At 41.8% G+C, this 19,182-nt stretch overlaps 1 protein-coding gene across 8 annotated transcripts in view; it reads right to left on the reverse strand.

Moving 5' to 3' along the window:
* Positions 1-19,182, reverse strand: part of TASOR2 (transcription activation suppressor family member 2) — a 112,395-nt gene that overhangs the window by 78,544 nt on the left and 14,669 nt on the right. For 3 of the 8 annotated variants that reach the window (XM_077471895.1, XM_077471889.1, XM_077471896.1), the window contains exons 2-4: positions 12,700-12,773; positions 916-935; positions 705-804 (exon numbers count right to left, since the gene is read on the reverse strand). In XM_077471895.1, coding sequence (XP_077328021.1) covers positions 705-804; positions 916-935; positions 12,700-12,707 — 128 coding nt within the window. In that variant the 5' untranslated portion in view covers positions 12,708-12,773. Of the gene's footprint in view, positions 1-704; positions 805-915; positions 936-1,578; positions 1,697-5,000; positions 5,078-5,866; positions 5,978-12,699; positions 12,774-19,182 lie in introns of all 8 variants that reach the window. The other 5 variants (XM_077471893.1, XM_077471890.1, XM_077471892.1 and 2 more) reach the window with 5 other exon arrangements.

Genomic DNA, 19,182 nt, shown 5'->3' on the forward strand with positions numbered 1-19,182 from the left:
AGTTCCGCTTTAATACCCCTTGAAAAAAAAAGTTTTTAATGTGAAAACTGCACTTTTGCTGTCTAGCTAGTCACACACGAAAAGAAGCATATAATGATTGGTTTACATGAGCGTTATAGCGCCTACAAACTATGGGATATATACTGGAATTTTTTTTATTTATTTATGTTAGTAATGGCGGTGATCAGCAACTTATAGCCGGACTGTGATATTGCTGTGGACAAAATCTGACACTGACACTTTTTAGGAACCAATGACACCAATATACCGTAGTGATTAGTGCAAAAAAACATGCACTGTCACTGTACTAACATTGGCTGGGAAGGGGTTAAACATCTAGGGTGAGCAAAGGGTTAACTGTGCTCCTAGCCAGTAGTTTGGTGTACGCTGTGTTTACTAGGGGAAGAAATGGATTCTATTCCCTGCTTTGCCAGAACACAGAATCCATCCCTCCCCCCTTTTCAAAATGTCGATCTGCTTTGTTTATATAGGCATATCCCTGTTCTGTGTTCTTTAATGACAAATCGGTGGATGCCAGGACATCAAGTGCCCGGCACCCGCAGATAGGTCTTGTCAAGCCCACGTGTCAAGTACAGTGCTGGATTAAAAGACAACCTGAAGAGGGTTTACATCAGCCCACAGTATATATGCTTGTCACTTTGATTTGTAGTAAGGGTGCTAAAAAACCAGGAATCTGTACTTACAGCTGTACAGGAATGCTGCAAGAGCCTGATGACTTGAATTTAATATTGCATGCACGCTGTTCCTGAATATATAACTCTCCTTTCCACACATTATAAAGTTCTTTAAAAAGGAAAAAGACATTATTAGTGACACACAAAATGTACAAAATCTGACACACACACACACACACACACACACACACACACACACACACACACACACGCATCATACCTGTATTGTTCAACTGGAGCCTGTATAAAATAAAAAAAGGAAAAAAAATTAATAACCAATGGTAAAATAACAGAATTCTGTATTTAAATAAACTTACAAATGAAGGGCACTTCACTGCATATACACTTAAAGAAAGTACACACCAGATTAGCATATAAAGACACACACAGGTCTTCTCACTTAGACTTTATTACTACAGAATCATTTAGACACCAATCAATACGGGCTACCTTTTCTAAGAAGCGATATTAGACCAGGTTTAAGCTGTACCTGGGTTTTACTTTCTAGTTACCAATGTAGGCACTGGCAGAATATTTGCAAGTGCTACTACAAGTGAAAAGTCTATAGTCCAAGAACTTGTCCAAAGTAACCAGTTATTAATTTACAATAAATACAAACTGAGCTCTGGGCTATTACTCATTACTGGCAACACCTCCACCTTTCTTTACAAGTTTTTCTTTTTTTTAGAACACCTAAAGAGATATTAGGAACAAGACTTCAGGGGTTACTGAACATAAAACAAATAGACAAACGCTGTATATAATGTATTTGTCTGCTATGCAATTCTTAAAAAACAAAACGAAAAAAAAAAAAAAAACCCAAAACCAAAACTTAAAAATTTTCCTCTTGCGTAAGAGAAATTTGAAGCAAGTAATTGCTTACATATCAGGGTCCTGTAATACTGGCATGTTACATCTATGTCATTCAAAAGGAGACAGTTATATAATGGAGGTTTGGCCTTGGCTGTAGACGACTGCCATTGTTATCCATACGCTCAAGACTGAAAGATATACAAAACAGTGATCTATTAGTACAACTAACGTGCCATACCCAACTACAAGTCTGCAATCTTTAGCAAGCGAGTAGTGAAGTAGAAGTGCCTGAAAACTGCCATAAAAAGATTAAATTTACCGACCAATATGCAACGTATGACCCGAGTTCTTCGTGGATTCAAATATAAAACTGTATGTTAGTACATAGCAAAACGTAAACCTTAATTATACAAAATCAAACACATTTTCATCAATATTCATATTACAGAGCAACCTAGCTGATGCCCATTATTGCAGTGATGTGCCAATACATTAGCTGCAGGTTGCAAAGAAAAGTCATATACACTAACTTGTAAGCTGTCCATGCAAACACCAACTCTAAGGCCTCGTACATACGATGTAACTATCAGAGGAATGATCGCCCCCCTTTTTTTTTTCTATGCTAGTCTCCTATCGGAATTGAAGAGGTTAATCAACTTACAAAAACTCTCGCACGACCGAATATTGCTTAGGAAGTGATGTAATTTAATCTTTTGTTTCTGAGCATGAGTAGTCTTGCTCTTCCAGTTTTTTTCGTACGAATAATGATCGGATTAAACAAAAATCGTATGATCTGGTATCGTCCGAGAAAAGTTATCGCGTTTGTCCCACCCGGTGAACTGTCATGATTCACTCTCAAAAGCTTTGTACGAACGATCGGATTATCGTACAATTGTTTCAAAAGCTGTATTTTTCGTCTGATTTTCTGATTGTGTGTACTAGGCTTGAGTTACTTCCTTTTTGGATGGCCAATTGATGAGGCCTCGAACAAATACGGTCCCCTTTCACACTGATGTCATCAGTTCAGTCATGTTTTTTGCTAAGAAAAACTAAGGGAGTACCAATTCAAGTTACATGAGAGTTTATCAGTTTGCATATCCATATTCAGTTTACACATTAGTCTTTAGTTCAGTTTATATCAGCTTGCATATTTGTCTTCATTTCCATTGACAGCAAATGTGTCTTCAGTCTACATCCATTTATGTCCACAAAAACACCAGAAAGGGACACCGCTTTTTCCCCTGTTTTTCCAGCCACTCTGCTGGACTCCAGTTTTGTAGCAAGCAATAAAGAGAAACAGAGGACATATGGGAGGGACTGTTGTCCTGTCCTATCCTCAAAGATATGGAATTGATATGTAGGTCTAAATTCCCAGTATCCTAAATCATACAGTACAGGGCCTATATTTAAAGACATTGGATGTCCTCAAACAATAAACTGCTGCTGTTTTCCACGTTGTTACCCACCCCTCAAACAGGCCCACAAAAAAGGGGTCACCAGACATGAAACAGATGACACCTTCAAGCACCTTGGAGCCAAAGCTGGCATCAGAGACTTGAAGATCCAACTGATATACTTTGAAGTATGAACAAAAGGCCAGGTGGCCACCTTGCAAAAACAGTTGCTTGATACTGAAAAGGCCCAAGAAACAGACAGATTTATTGGAATGGGCACCGATGGGGGAGGGAGGAACCTGCTCCGAGGGTATGAGACCAGGAAATGAGCTACCAGAGCCATCTAGCAAGGTGGAAGAGGAAGCAAGATGTCCCTTCTTGAGGCCATCAGGGAGAACAAAAAGGGACCGAAGATATTGCAGTTAGGTGAACCCTAACCGCTCTTACCATATCCAAGCAGTGGAGTGAAATCTTTAACGTGTTTTGCTGCAGGATATAGGGAAGGGAGAATAATAACTGTGTTGGGGTAAAAAGAATAGACCACCTAGGTGAGGAAAGAGGGTCTGTGTCTCAGAAACACGATCCCTATGCAAGATAAGAAAAGGCTCATTACAAGAAAGAGCGACCAGATGGAAGACACACCTGACAGAGGTAAAGGGCACCTTACTGGTGAGATCACCAAATGGCATATCCCAATCTGGTTCAAAGGCAGATTTTTGAACAACTGTGTATGCTAGGCCACTGCAAAGTACAGATCATCTGCTCTGATGACACTAACTAGGGTTCTTCAGAGCGAATGTGTACTTTGCAGTGACCAGGCATACACAGAACTTAAGGAGCTGTCAGCAGGATCGGCTTAGTGTGGTGAGCCACTGTATGTGGTTCTCTGCCCAGGAGAGGATCAGACTATCTTCCTTCAGGGCTGACCGACTTCTGGTAGCCCCCTGGTGGTTTATGTAGGCCACCGGCCATTGCTGGAATGCATCCTGACTGGGTGACTATGTAGGAGAGGGGTTCAGTATAGTAGAGTTTGCCTTATGGCTCTCAGTACGAGACAGAATGTTGACAGGGAGCATCAACGCCTGTGGTGATGTGTTTCTTGGACAGTCAGGGAGTTGTATATTCTACTACTACAGCGTTTCAGGCTTGCTTCAAAAATCGCTACCAACTTACAGGTAGAGGGAAGGGAAAAAAAAAACTCTTGGATTCTACAGCAGAGTTGGAAATCCAGCAAACCTGACAGGACAGCAGTAGTGGGAGATCCAGCAATAAAAGATTTGCTTGTCCCACATCATAAGAATGTTGAGATGCTAAGGAAAAAAATAAAAATAAATAAAATCACATGGAAGAAGGCCATCCTGGGGTCCAGAACCCTCATATGCAAGTTGAGGAATGCCCGTTTTACCCAAGAATTGGACCTCAGAAGAAATCTTTTCATGGGAAAGGAAGATTGTGGCCTGGGACATGTCAAAGCTCAGCACCAAATACTTCATATGATGGAAAAATTGGAGGGCAGGCTCCTTGGTGAGGACCCATGCAAATGTTTGAAGGAACTAGATTGTCCTCTGAATGCTGGAAAACAGGTTTGTGGCTGAGGAATCTTTTAGATGAGGGTCATCCAGGTACCCCCATGGCATAGATGCCCTGGGATCCTAGCAGGCCGGGAGCAGAGCAAAGTCTCCCAAAGTAAAGCTTGCAATTTTAAGGCTTTGAAACATTTGCTATCATTTGACACAACATAATCTTTTATATTTTACCAAAAAATTGGGTAATACATTTTTTTTGTGTGCTCTAAAGTTAACATTAGTGTATTTCTTACTGAAAATTTGCATTTGATAAACAGGTGCGCCAAGATCATTTGGCACAAAACATTGCAACTACCACAATTATATCCTCCGGGGTCTTTGCTTTCAAGAAGTATATAGTTCCAGGGTTAACTACATTTTAGGCCTAAAATGAGCATTATAAAAACGTGCAAGAACTGGAAAAATGGCTCAGATAGCGAAGTGGTTAAGGGCTCCTGCAACACTGCATAGCCAGGAAGATCACTATTTTCTGGTTCAGCTTCACCACTTCCTGGAGTCACCTAACTACTCACTGGACACAGAAGAGGATGGCGAGTCATTGTCCAATGGGCAGGCAGAAAGCAGAGAGATGACACTGGAATCTGCAAAGCTAAAACAGAAAATATGGTTATCACCTGCTGGCTATGCAATGTACCAAAAGTGTGTACATCACATAACTGGCTAAATACAATTAAAAACAAAAAAAATTGCCAGGTAACCTAGTAAATATGTATACATTGTAACTGTGCATTCAGCTGCTTACCTGGAGTTTTGTTTTAAGGAAACCTGTGCTGAGAAATGTACAGGGGCTACCATTCTAAAAATAACAGATGTCTGTATGCAATGCTAATCCTCTAACTGCCGATCTACGCCCCCCCCCCCCATGCTTGTGTAATTCTGTTCCCTGCAGCTGCTCCAGTGCTTGTAAAGTAAATAAACATGTATTCATTATTTTGATCTTCTCTTCTTTAGGTCCCTGTTCAGTACAGTGTGTGTTTTTCTAAAATTATACTGCTAAATACCTTTTTGTAGAGCCCTGCTGTGCAGACAAGTGGCCTCCCTCTACCAGCCTGTATTCATCTCAGCCCCTCCCACTGTACTCACATCAGGAAGGAAAGAGGGAGGTCAAATGACAGCACAGCAGGGCTCTGCAAAGAAGGTATTTAGCATTATAATTTTAGGAAAACACACAGTAGCGGACAGAGACCTAAAAAAAAAAAAAAAAAAAAAAAAAAAAACGAGAATCAAAGTAATTAATACATGTGACTTTAGAACCACTTTAGGATCTCCCAGAGCAACATCCACAAAACATGATCTGTAAACCTGAATATAACCGTAACAGAGAGCTCCAATGCACTGATAAAGCAGGAGGGGAGGGTAATATAGAAGTTAAACTCACCTTTTTACCCTCTTTTTCCAGTTTCAGACCCACTGAACTATGCTTTCATCTCCCTGGGCAATACAGAGCTTCCTCATTGGATTTCATTGACATGACCCTGAACAAAGTGAGCTGTAAATGATTGACAGGTAAACTGGTGGAATCTTTGAATATCTGTTTCTATACATCCAAAATATCTTAAACTATGTCACTTTGAAAGTTGACTCTTTTTTTTTTCTTTGCACAATGCCCCCTAGTGGCTTACTCTATACGTTTAAGAAATTTGACACCGTCATTCTTTGATCTGGAAGAAGTGTAAACCAGGAATAAACTAGAAACTTTTCAATACCCAAAGTTGTCTGTTGGCCTAGTAGTTATACCGAATCCTTACCTATACTTTCTTGACTCACATATTCAGCACTTTGTGGGTTGGAGCATCCCCGAAGGACCAAACTATCAGACCAAATTTATCCTCTGTATTTTCTAAGGATAGGTTGATTGATTGTTTCAAAACAGGTAGATTCCAGAGGCATAAACACATCTACCCTACCTTAACTATGAGTCAAAAACTCTGGCATTAAAACAATTTTGCAGTATTCAGGTTATATTAGCGATACTTTATTCTTATGCAATTTTAATTATTCGGAACTGCAAAATTTAGACGGGTTCGATAATTGTTCAACATGGTATCCTACAGTGTATATTATTCAGCTTTACAAAGCTGGTGCTCTAAAGAACTTTCAAACATTGAGGAAGGACTTGTGAATACCTAAATAGCTGCTTTTTTCAATACCTCAAACTACACCATGCCATAATGGCACAGGCTAAATCCAGTGTCTGGTCTCTAACTAAACCTTCCGTGTTCAATCACATACTTACCAGAGACTCAGAAGAGCTCAAATCTATAAAAAAAGTTTATCAATACTTATCACTGTGCTTGGTGAACTGTCTGAACCTCCCAGGGAGAGAAATTGGCAATCAAATATTGGTACCATTTCAGATGATGGCTGGTCCACTGTCCTAAACAACGTACTTTAAATCTCTCATCATACATAGGGCATATCATACCCCTCATAAAAACATTCCTGCTGGTACTGAAAGTAATCTCAGCTTTGTACTGGCGTATCGATTCATACAATTTGAAAATGCACAAAACTTGTTAGATATTGGAACTTTGTCTTGGGTACTATTAATTAAATTTTTGCCACCGATTTGTCACTTTTATCCAAAAATGTGCATTTCGGGTCAGTTAGACGAAGAACAACAATTTACTATCTTAAGGCTGTTGCTCAAAGCACTTAAAATGGATGTAAACCCAAAAATGTTTTGTCTGGCACAATATAGAATATGGGATTTCAGATCAGCTGTGCCCAGTCTTGCCACAGAGTTAATCCAGCTCTGAACAATCCTTAAATCTTTTTTCAGTGAAATAAAAATGCACAAACTGAAATCTTTGTCTGTTTTTCCCCCTTGCTGTGATTGACAGGTGATTTACATATCTCGTGCACTAGCCTAAAACATGCATTATTTTTTAATTCCCTCCCACTTCTTTCTTCATCAGCTCTGCAAGGATTGGCTGTTCCACACCTCAGCATGATTTGGCATGCTGAAGTCATGTGGGGCCTTTTCTGGGTTTTGACTGGATGTTGGCGATCATAGCAGAAGTTCCGTGTAAGAAATACACAGGAGAAAATGTATGTTGATAAGGGGAGTGTAGAGCAGGGCGGAGTCTACTGACATCACAACTCCCCCCACTCACTGAGCCCTGGAAAACAGACCCACCCACAAAATCTGCAGTTTTTCGGGTCTCATAGCAGACCGAGGGGAGACATTTGACAGATAATTATACATGCAGGAGGCATGTATATCCTTCTAGATAACCAATATTGCAGTAATTTAGAAAAGATAAGAGAGTGGGTTTACTAATTAGCACACAAATTAATGTTGCTCTGACAAGGTTTATAAAACATGGAATAACTGGCTGAAGACTCCAGGATTAGGCCCCCCCCCCCATACAAATTTATCCTCGATAGACGCGTTGTGGCTTCAAAGCTGTAGCATGCTTGCCTTTGCTACATAACTAGAGCAACAGATTACTAAATATAGAGTAATGCCAGCCATACACAGTTCAAAATTTTGAAAACCGTAGATAAGAGTTTTCGTACAAATTTGGCACCATTAGTGGGTTGCAGGAACGGCCGATTTTCGTGCAGCAATCAAATATGAGGAAGCAGACATGTTGGAAATTTTTTGAAAAACAAAAAAGATTTTCTAATCAATAATGAGAGAATTGTGTAAGTAATAAGGAAAATAAAAACGTGCAAGAAAAGTCAATTTATGGAGAGAAAAGAAGATTCCCAGCCATGAAAATTCTTTTCTGTAGCAACATGAGGCGAAATTGAAGGCTTGGTCGGCCAAATTTCAAAAATCAATGGTGGCATCATCGGATCACCAAAAATAAAATAAAAATTTCCGATTTTGAAAAGAAAATTTGTTCTAAATTCAACCATGTATGCTTTAAGGTCAACTGGGCACCCCCAGCCCCCCCTCAATTTTTTACTCATTGGAGTTTTTTTTCAGGTGGCACATTAGAGAATTTTCCTTGCCATTTATGGAGTAGTTTCTCATTCTGAGTGTTTGGACTGGCGATTATTTAATTATATGATAAAGCACAGAAGGCAGTTAAGACTTTTTGTGATGTGATGTTTCTGGTCTCCCCTTTCTTAACCGCCTCACACAGATATACTGCGGCAGAAGGGCACGTACAGGCAGATTAACGTACCTGCGCGTTGCCCTTTAACAGCTGGCTTGCAGGAGCTCTGTGAGTGACTATGTCTGCAGGGATACCCACGATCGTCTCATGGTGAGGAAGAACTGGGAGATGCTAATGTAAACAAGCATCTCCCCCCATTCTGCCTAATGACACTCGCTGATCACAGCTCTCTAATCGGGAGCGGTGATCAGTGATGTGTCACACGCAGCCCCTCTCCCCCACAGTTAGAATCACTCCCTAGGACACACTTAACCCCTACAGTGCCACCTAGTGGTTAACCCCTTCACTGCCAGTGACATTTCTACAGTAATCAATGCAATTCTTTCAGCATTGATTGCTGTATTAATGCCAATGGTCCCAAAAATGTGTCAAAATTGCCCGATGTGTCTGCCATAATGTCGCAGTCACGATAAAAATTGCTGATCGCCATCATTACTAGTAAAAAAAAAAAAAAAAAAAAAAAAGAAGGGTAATAAAATGATACCCTATTTTGTAGACACTATACATTTTGCGCAAACCAAACCGCTTATTGCGATTTTTTTTTACCAAAAATATGTAGAAGAATACGCATCGGCCTAAACTGAGCAAAAAAATAAAAAAAATGTTTGCGCAAAGGATGGGTCCAATAGCAACGAAGTCTGGCTCTGGGCCTGTCATGCAATTTTTTACTACGTTCCAGCCTCATCAAGAGCAATGTCAGGAGCATTTCCTCACATATGCCCATTAGGGGATTCATTTCCAAAAAAAGCACAGAAATAGAGGCAAATACAAATAGACAACTGCTCTCTATGCTGCTGCTACTCACTCTGGTCAAAATGGCTGAAATAGCTAACATACAATGTTTTTTGAGCTTGGGGAGGGTCTTAAATGAGGTAATCTTAATAAACGCTTCAAGACGCAAACGCGGCATGCAAATGTGGCTAAACCGGCATTTTAAACGCCGGTTTCAAGGTGTCAAAAAAAAAATTTGTCCCGTGTACATGGGGCCTTATACGCCAATAAATGCGGCATTTTATTGCTGTAAATAAGTTGATCTTTATGCATTTTTGTTTTTTGTATAGTCTGTTGCTACTGTCTGATGGTTTTGTTTGTTGCCCTTTTACCGACTTTGTAAAAAAAAAATTAAAAAGGACTGGACAGGTACCAGATGCAGAAATAATTAGATTTTTATCTAAGGAACCTCTATTGAAACAAATAAAAATAAACATTTAAAAAAAAAAAAATAAAAAAATAAAAAGAAGAAGAAGAAGAAGGGGGGGGGGGCTAAAAAGGGAAAAAAAATATTACTTTTTACTTAACTGTAAATTCCATTACAGTACAGAAAACAGGTAGAGTATTCAGGTGATTGGACACTGCCAACCCTTTAGCAGACAAGCTCCCTGAGCACCTCCCTTATATTCCACCCCACGCCTTATCAATTGCACAATGCATTGCAAAGGCAGAGTATTTATGTATTTGTACACCATAGAATATCCCCAGGCAATAAATAAGAAAAGTAGGCCACAATGAGGCAACGATAACCAACAGGCCCAAACAAGAGGAATTTTGACTTGCCTATAAACTCCATATCTTGGAGTACAGTGTGGAACACTGGTCTACCTTCCTTTTGATTCCTTGCTACAAAACGGAGGGATCACAAGGGTAGAAGACCCAGCTTTAGAGTGCTGTAGAGAGAAACTTCAGAATTCAAACAGGAGGGATGACATAAATTTGCCAGAACTGAGACCAGGGGATTACCAAGGCATCTGAGGCTAGAGTTAGAGGATCCCTGGTGCTGGGAACAAACATAGGTAGTTTGTTGTTGAATCTGGAGGCTAGGATGTCAACATCTAGAATTCCCCTTTTATGGCATATCAAATTGAAGACATTTGGATGATTCAGGCAATGGAAGCCAAGGTAATCCGCTTTCCAGTTGCCCACACCTGGGATGTAGATTACAGATCACTGGACAGCGAGTTTCTGTCAATGAGGTTATCTGGTTTGCTTACTTTAAGATAGCAAGGCTCCTGATAACCCCTTGATGGTTGATGTTGGCCACAGTCATGACCTTGACCGAGTGTTCATTCAGAAGCGGGGGGGGGTCCAGTTCTGCAGGGTCATCTGGACTACTCCGAGCTTCAAAATGGTGATGGGGAGCTTGGTCCCTTGGACTGGGATTGGAACATGATTATACAAGCCTGAGGAGACTTGCATCTGTTGTGATAACTTACCAGTGATAGGGAAGCATAGGCAAATCGAGAGAAGGAACCTGCTTCTTCCAGGTCGACCAGAGGTTTTGTTGGAAAGTTCTTGAATGGAATAGAGTGAACGGTACTGCCTAAATTTGTTGTAATTGCTCCTGATCCTGAAATACAGTTAGCTGCAGTTTGACATACTGAAATAACAGCAAGATCTAATTGCAGGGCTGGACCTGCAAGAGTAAAGAGAGCCTTTAGGAGCGGCTCAAACTTTGTCTGCAGAAGCTTTGAAAGAAGAAACATCTCTAATAAAAGTACAGCGAGATGTTTGTGTAGGACAGAGACAGCAGGATCAACTACAGGAATAGCCTACTTTTTTGCAAAGAAAGACCTTGGCTCTGTATAGCACTCTGCCGCTAATGGAACAAAGGTTCGAGGTGAACACCCATGCAGGATGAATTTGCCTGAAGTAAAATCACAGACTAACCCCATACTGCGGGGACCAAGTACAACTCCAAAGGTTCACCAAAGTTGCAGTGATCCACATACTTCTATGTTAGCATAAGAGGACAGCGAGGGCTAACTGAAGAAGATTTCGAAGACAAAATAAAAAATAAAATAAACAAACTAGTTATGCTAAGGGCGAGTTTCTCTGTGAAGGAGAAACTGTCCATCACCTTCAGTCACTAGGACAAAACTTAGGACACATGGAGTAGGGTAGGGTTATAGGGGAGGCACCCATGTTCTCTAAAGCTTTGCCAGTGTCCAGTGAGCTGAAGGGACACACCTACAATATGACCCATGGTGTATGAACACTCTACCTGTGTCCTGTACTGTATTATTAGGATAGTACATTGACTTACTGGCTTGTGTGAAAGTTTCAGTCACCTTTCACTTTATATAAGAACTTCAAAAAGCAGCAATATGACCTTGCTCTAGAACCAAAGTTGAGAATTATGTGGATATAAAAAGTCTACACACCATTGTAAAAATGCCAGTTTCTATTCTTTTCAATAGGTTTAACAAAGTACACACATACCAACGTGGTTAGACAAATATCAAGGAAGGGTACTTCCTCTGATACAATCAAGAGCCTGAGTGTTATGGACAGGACCCAAACACATTAGCCTAAATGACTGGGCTCTGCTCTATCACAGACAGAGTTTAGACTTATTTACAGTATCTAACAAATGCAAGTACACCCCTCACATTTTTGTAAATATTTTATTATTTCTTTTTATGTGACAACACTGAAGAAATTGTGTACAGCTTGTATAACAGTGTAAATTTGCTGTCCCCACAAAATAACGCACCACAACCATTAATGTCTAAACCACTGGCAACAAAAGTGAGTACACACCTAAGTGAAAATGTCCAAATTGGGCCCAATTAGTAATTTTCCCTCCCCGATGTCATTCTAGTCGTTAGTGTTATAGTCTCAGGTGTGAACAGGGATCAGGTGTGTTAAATTTGGTGTCTCTCTCTCTTATACTGGTCACTGGATGTTTAACATGGCACCTCATGGCAAAATCTGAGGATATGAAAAAAATAAAAAAAGAAGAATTGTTGCTCTACATAACGATGGCCTAGGCTGTAAGATTACCAAGACCCGGAAACCAAGCTGCAGCATGGTGGCCAAGACCATACAGCGGTTTAACAGGACAGGTTCTACTCAGAAAAGGCCTTGCCATCGTCGACCAAAGAAAAGTGATTTATCTTGGTCTGTTTTTTTTTTACATTTCAAAAACCTTGCATTTTTACAGGGCATGTTGACTTTTTATAGCCATTGGACTTCATTCCAGTAAAGTAATGGCTGGTGAAGTGAGAACAGCACAGATGGCTCTCTTAGCAGATATTATTAATGTGGGGGGAGCAGAAAATGCTATTACTGATTGAGAACTTACCTCTTCATTAACCGACGTATAACTTGCCAGATTGCCTTGACTGCATAGAAAACCTCACTGGACACCTCCACCGGCTGAAAAAGAGAGCATTTCATTAAATCCATAAAACATTCCCAAATCAAAATTGATATTAGTAGCCAATAACCAATGAAAACCCATAGGCCTATCTCTGTTTATATTGATATTTTCTGTTAGAGAATACATCCATTTTAACAGTTTATTGCATCTATAAAGCTACCCTTGAACATTTCTCTCATTTTGTCATAGTTCACCAAGGATAGAAAAGAAACAGACTTGGTTTGTATGCTTTTTTTCCTAAGTTATAACTATGCTCTACCTTAATGTAGTCAAATCTACTATTTTCAGGGAGGGAGACCCTATTCATTCAGGTTACTTGGAGTTGGCTTTATTATAGTTCCCCACACTTTACTTTTATTACACGTTATTTTGACATTTCATGTTTTTATAAAAACTGAAGGGGAAAAAAATGAAATTTAGCCAATAAGGCCGCGTACACACGGGCGGATTGTCTGTCCAACTTAGTCCGCTGAACCGTGTTTCAGCGGACAATCCGCTCATGTGTGGGCTTCAGCTGACTTTTTCAGCGGACTGTCTGACGAACAAAGTCTTACGGAATTTCCGTAATTTTGTCCGTTCAAACTTGGTTTTGTCCGTCCAAACTTGGTTTCAGCGGACAGTCCGCTCGTGTGTAGGCAAGTTGGACGGACTAAGTATGGCGCATGCTCAGAAAGGATTTACACGGCCGAAGGTTGCATTGCAGTGTATAGGACGTCATTTTTCTAGTCCCGTCGTACGTGCTGTACACGTCATCACGCACGCTTTCAGCGGACTGTCTGCTCATCGTGTGTGGTCAAGTCCGTTCATTCAAATTTTGAACGGACTGTCTGTCGGATTGTCTGACGAACTTAGTTGGGCAGACAATCCGCCCGTGTGTACGCGGCCTAAGGGTGAAGAAAGGAAAACCCAAAAACAACTCTGAATGTTACTAAGACCGGTTATCCATTAAATAAAATCTATAGGTATGCAAGTACATTGAGGTGGCAGTCTGTTACTGATAAGGAAAATCTGACGGTCAAATGTCCGGGCTCTCATTTCTATCCAGTCTTCCTGGCCACTGAAGTATGCAGAGAGTACGGATACATGATGGTTACAGTAAATGCTAAGGTTTCTTTAACATGCTTACGATTAACAATCTGGCTTAACCTTTTTGGATGCTCTGCAAGAGGCAAAAGGGCAGCAAACCAATGTAGAGTTTGTGAAATGTAGCAAATATAGTACTATAAAACATGATTAACACAACATGGTGGTAAGAAGGCTAATCTATGGTACCTAGAAAGACTGAAAATGTAACCTGTGTATTCACATGCAAATATGTTTAAATCTATCAAACTAGTATAAAATACAAACGGCAAGATTCCAGAATATGATCCAACTGGACTTTTGAAAAGATCTGAATATTCAGCCTTAAAATTTCAACTGCAGGCTTACCTGTGAAGAATATTCAAATGTGCCCATTTATTCAGCCTAATTTACGTAATATGTTTGTAGGCCCTGCAGTCATGCCTTTGGGTGAGGGGAGGAGCATGCAGTTGTACTTTAAAGTGGATGTAAACCCGAGAAAAAGGTTTTTTTTGATGCCATAATGTAGCGTATAAGATTTCCTATCATTTGAGCCCAGTCTTGCCACAAAGTTTTTCCAGCTCTGAGCAACCGTCTTATTGTTCAGTGAGATAAATCTTGACAAACAGAAAAAGTTTGTCAAATCCTCCCCCTCGCTGTGAGTGACAGGTGATTTACATATCTTGTGCACTAGCCTAATGCCCCGTACACACGTTCCGATTATCGGACCACAAAAGTCGCTTTCGGACGGATCGGTCGATAATCTGATCTTTAGTACGCAGCTTTCGACAGCCGATCACGACAGTCCGTCCAACCAAATCCGAAGGGACAAACAGGAAAACTTTGGTCGAACGACAGCCCATCGTACGACAATCGTGTAGTCAGTACAGTATGCGTCCGATAAAAGTCGTTCGACAAACACCACGCATGATCAGAAACACAAAAATAAACCAGATGGACACACGAGGTCACACGTATTTGACATCATTTAAAATACGTAGCTACGCACGACGGAAGATTTTGCCAGAATCGCACGACAGAAATCTTACACACATTTTGCACTGTTGTATTCGATCTTAGTTGTATGCAACAAAATACGAACGATCGGTCTTACGATAATCGGAACGTGTGTACGGGGCATAAGAGACATGCATTATTTTTTAATTCCCTCCCACTCCTTTCTTCTGCTGCTCTGCCAGGATTGGATGTGACCCACCTCAGCATGATTTGGCATGCTGAAGTCATGTGGTTACTTTCCTGTCTTTTCACTGGATGTTAGAGATCATAGCAGAAGTTCAGTGTAAGAAATACACAGGAGAATATGCATATTGACAAGGGGAGTGTAGAGGTGGGCGGGGAGTCTGACATCACAACTCCACCCACCCAGCTCCAGACAACAGACCCACCCACAGAATCTGCAGTTTTTAGGGTCTCATAGCAGACAGAGGGGAGACATCTGACAGGTAAAGATACATGCAGGAGGCATGTATATCCGTCTAGATAACACCTAAGGCAGTAGTTTAGAAAGGATGACATTGGGTTTACATCCACTTTAAGGAGCAGTAAGCAGGGGAAAACTTTTCTATTCAGGTTCTGTCTGCCTTCTAAAGAAACACAAACTGTAAGACTTTGAACATCTTTTATTTTTATTGCCTGGAATATAGCTGAACTAAGCTAAAAGTAAAGTGGTAGTACACCTCGGACATGAAATATGAACAAAGCACATCCCTCCATAGTGTGTACTTGTCTCAATCTGGAGCACTGCCATTTCTGTTTTATTCCTGCCATGTACATGTGCGACTTCTGAAAAGTTCATGACTTCAATGGAATAAAGAGGACATGGGAGGGTTCTCCAGCACACAGCCTGCAGTTGACAGCCTCAGTTCTGTTCCTCAATGCTGCGTGAAGGGTGTGTGTCTGTGCCCTGCAATAAGCTCTCAATCAGTAATGCAGAGTCTGACTTCAGCTCCCCACCCCCTGCTTTCTGAAAGCTTAGTGAAGGTGCACAAATTTTGCACTTTGAACAGCTGTAGAGAAGAGATGGTGTGGGTAAACAGATACAACTTATGTAAGAGGATTTGTTTCATCTGAGAATTACCCGAGGCTAATCACTTCACTGTGTATATGTAAGGATTTAAAACCACAGATTTTATAAAAAGAAAACCTGGTGTTTATGCCATGAAGGTCCTTGTTCAGACTCTTCCCATTATAAAGTGAAAATGCATTGTCCACCATGTACAAATCAGCTTCCATTTTTTTTTGCAAAGCTTAATAGAACAAGCTGAAGTCAGAAACAGATTGGCTAGCATGTGCAGCTTCCCCAGATTTTGTCCTCTCCAGTTTTAGTAAATCACAATAATCTTGATTTTACTAACTCTTATGTGCATTTCCACACCATGTCGCTGCACTGAGGTCTTTCACAGTGTGATATGTTGTCCACCATGTACACTGTGCTGCACATTATATACCCCATACTATATGGATGTAGAAACCTGCTATTTTGTTTAGGGGCCTATTTGACCGCCTAAGGCCCTTTCACATAGGCAATCAGTTTTTGATCCATAATTACAGAGACCAAAAATGAGAGTCCATTTGTCAGTATGACTGCCAGAAGTCTGTATTCCCTGGCAAGACTGAATGTACCGTATATACTCGAGTATAAGCCGAGATTTTCAGCCTCTTTTTTGAGGCTGAAAGTGCCCCCCTCGGCTTATACTCGAGTCACCGCTGTCTGACTGCTCGATCAGCGTATCGAGCAGACAGACGGCGGACATTAAAATTCAAAAGCCGCGCCTCCTTCTCCGCCTCCGCCTGTGATAGGCGGAACACTGAATTTCCCAGCAGTCAGTGTTCCGCCTATCACGGACATCCGTTCATTCTCATACTACGGACGAGTATGAGAGGATGTCCGTGATAGGCGGAACACAGGCTGCTGGGAAATTGAGTGTTCCGCCTATCACAGGCGGAGGACGGAGGCGCGGCTTTTGAATTGTAGAATGGCCGCCGAGAAGAGCGGCGATCCTGGAGCGGCGATCCATCGGCACGACACGGGACGGAGGAGGCACGGGACAGAGGAGGCACGGGACAGAGGAGGCACGGGACAGAGGAGGCACGGGACAGAGGAGGCACGGGACAGAGGAGGCACGGGACAGAGGAGGCACGGGACAGAGGAGGCACGGGACAGAGGAGGCACGGGACAGAGGAGGCACGGGACAGAGGAGGCACGGGACAGAGGAGGCACGGGACAGAGGAGGCACGGGACAGAGGAGGCACGGGACAGAGGAGGCACGGGACAGAGGAGGCACGGGACAGAGGAGGCACGGGACAGAGGAGGCACGGGACAGAGGAGGCACGGGACAGAGGAGGCACGGGACAGAGGAGGCACGGGACAGAGGAGGCACGGGACAGAGGAGGCACGGGACAGAGGAGGCACGGGACAGAGGAGGCACGGGACAGAGGAGGCACGGGACAGAGGAGGCACGGGACAGAGGAGGCACGGGACAGAGGAGGCACGGGACAGAGGAGGCACGGGACAGAGGAGGCACGGGACAGAGGAGGCACGGGACAGAGGAGGCACGGGACAGAGGAGGCACGGGACAGAGGAGGCACGGGACAGAGGAGGCACGGGACAGAGGAGGCACGGGACAGAGGAGGCACGGGACGACGGCGGCTCGGGACACAGGTAGGCTGGACACACACACAAGGCTGCACGGACACACACACACACACACACACACACACACACACAGGGATGGATGGATGGATGGGTGGATACACACACACACTCACACACACACAGGGATGGATGGATGGATGAATACACACACACACACACACACACACACAGGGATGGATGGATGGATGGATACACACACAGGGATGGATGGACGGACACACACACAGGGATGGATGGATGGATGGACACACACACAGGGATGGATGGACGGACACACACACAGGGATGGACGGACACACAGGGATGGACAGCCATGTCTCACCCTCGGCTTATACACGAGTCAATAAGTTTTCCAGTTTTTTGGGGGTAAATTGGGGGCCTCGGCTTATATTCGGGTCGGCCTATACTCGAGTATATACGGTAGGTAGAAACAGGCCGGCACACATCTGCTTACATCTGGCCACCTATATTATATTGATTACATATGTAATATTTGTTTGTTCTGATCCAACACAGCAGGGGATCGGTCCTTTATGCTCTTATGCCCCATACACACGATCGGACATTGCGACAACAAAATCCATCAGATTTTTTGCCAAACTTGTCTTGCATACACACGGTTGGACAAAGTTGTCTGAAAATCAGATCGGTCTTAACAAGGTGAGGTACAACACATACGTCGGGACTATAAAAAACGGGCCAATAGCTGTGGTCCCTTAATTTATTCTGACTTTGTCCGTCAGAATTGTCTACACGCGATCAGAATTAACAATCGGATTTTGTTGTCGGAAAATTTGAGATCCTGCTCTCAAACTTTGTATGTTATTCATCTCTCTGGAGTTTTTCTATCTGCAGTGTTCCACACAGGCAAAAATTGCCAGCTCAATCTAAATACATATGTAACATTTATTTGGATATGCATTTCAGATCAGTGTTTAGAGAAATAAAAATAATGCCCCAAACCTGCATTTTGAGAGAAGCTTACTGCCATCATTTTAATGTAAACACATACTAATGCACATAAATGTGCGTAAACACCATTTTACTGGTTACAACTAAAGAACATTCGAGCCAATAGAATGAGATTACCCACATGTGCTTCTGTCATACACCTGTAAATGCACAAGTGTGCAGATTTACGCACCAACACAAGCATTTTTTTGCAGAATTTTTTATTTTTTTTGCCAGCTCTCAACAGAAGAATCCAGCTTTGATAGGAGTATTTGAATAGACCTGTGTGCATGAGGCCTAAAGAAAAAAATAATGTTTTTTCATAGCCGATTGCAACTTTGTATATTACTGTCTGTATAAACACTACTAGGATGATTAAGATATATCTTGCATGCACATATATGAAGAATGCAGAAGACATATTTGATCGGCTTGTAAAAAGGTTGATGCAAACTAACCAACTCGTTTCAACTTGTCTGGATCAGCATTACAGTCTAAATCACATCCTTTGCAGAAAATGGAGGACTATATTCACACATGGGGGGGTTGATTTACAAAAACTGGAGTGTGCAAAAATCTGTTGCAGTTCTGCATAGAAACCAATCAGCTTCCAGATTTTTTTTTTTTGTCAAAGCTCAATTGTAAAAGCTGAAGTTAGAAGCTGAAGTTAGAAGCTGATTGGCTACCATGAACAGCTGCACCAGATTTTGCACTCC

This window comes from Lithobates pipiens, unplaced genomic scaffold (assembly GCF_037356315.1).
Source record: "Lithobates pipiens isolate NorthernLeopardFrog02 unplaced genomic scaffold, aLitPip1_a1.2 Scaffold_8, whole genome shotgun sequence".
NCBI lineage: Eukaryota > Metazoa > Chordata > Amphibia > Anura > Ranidae > Lithobates > Lithobates pipiens.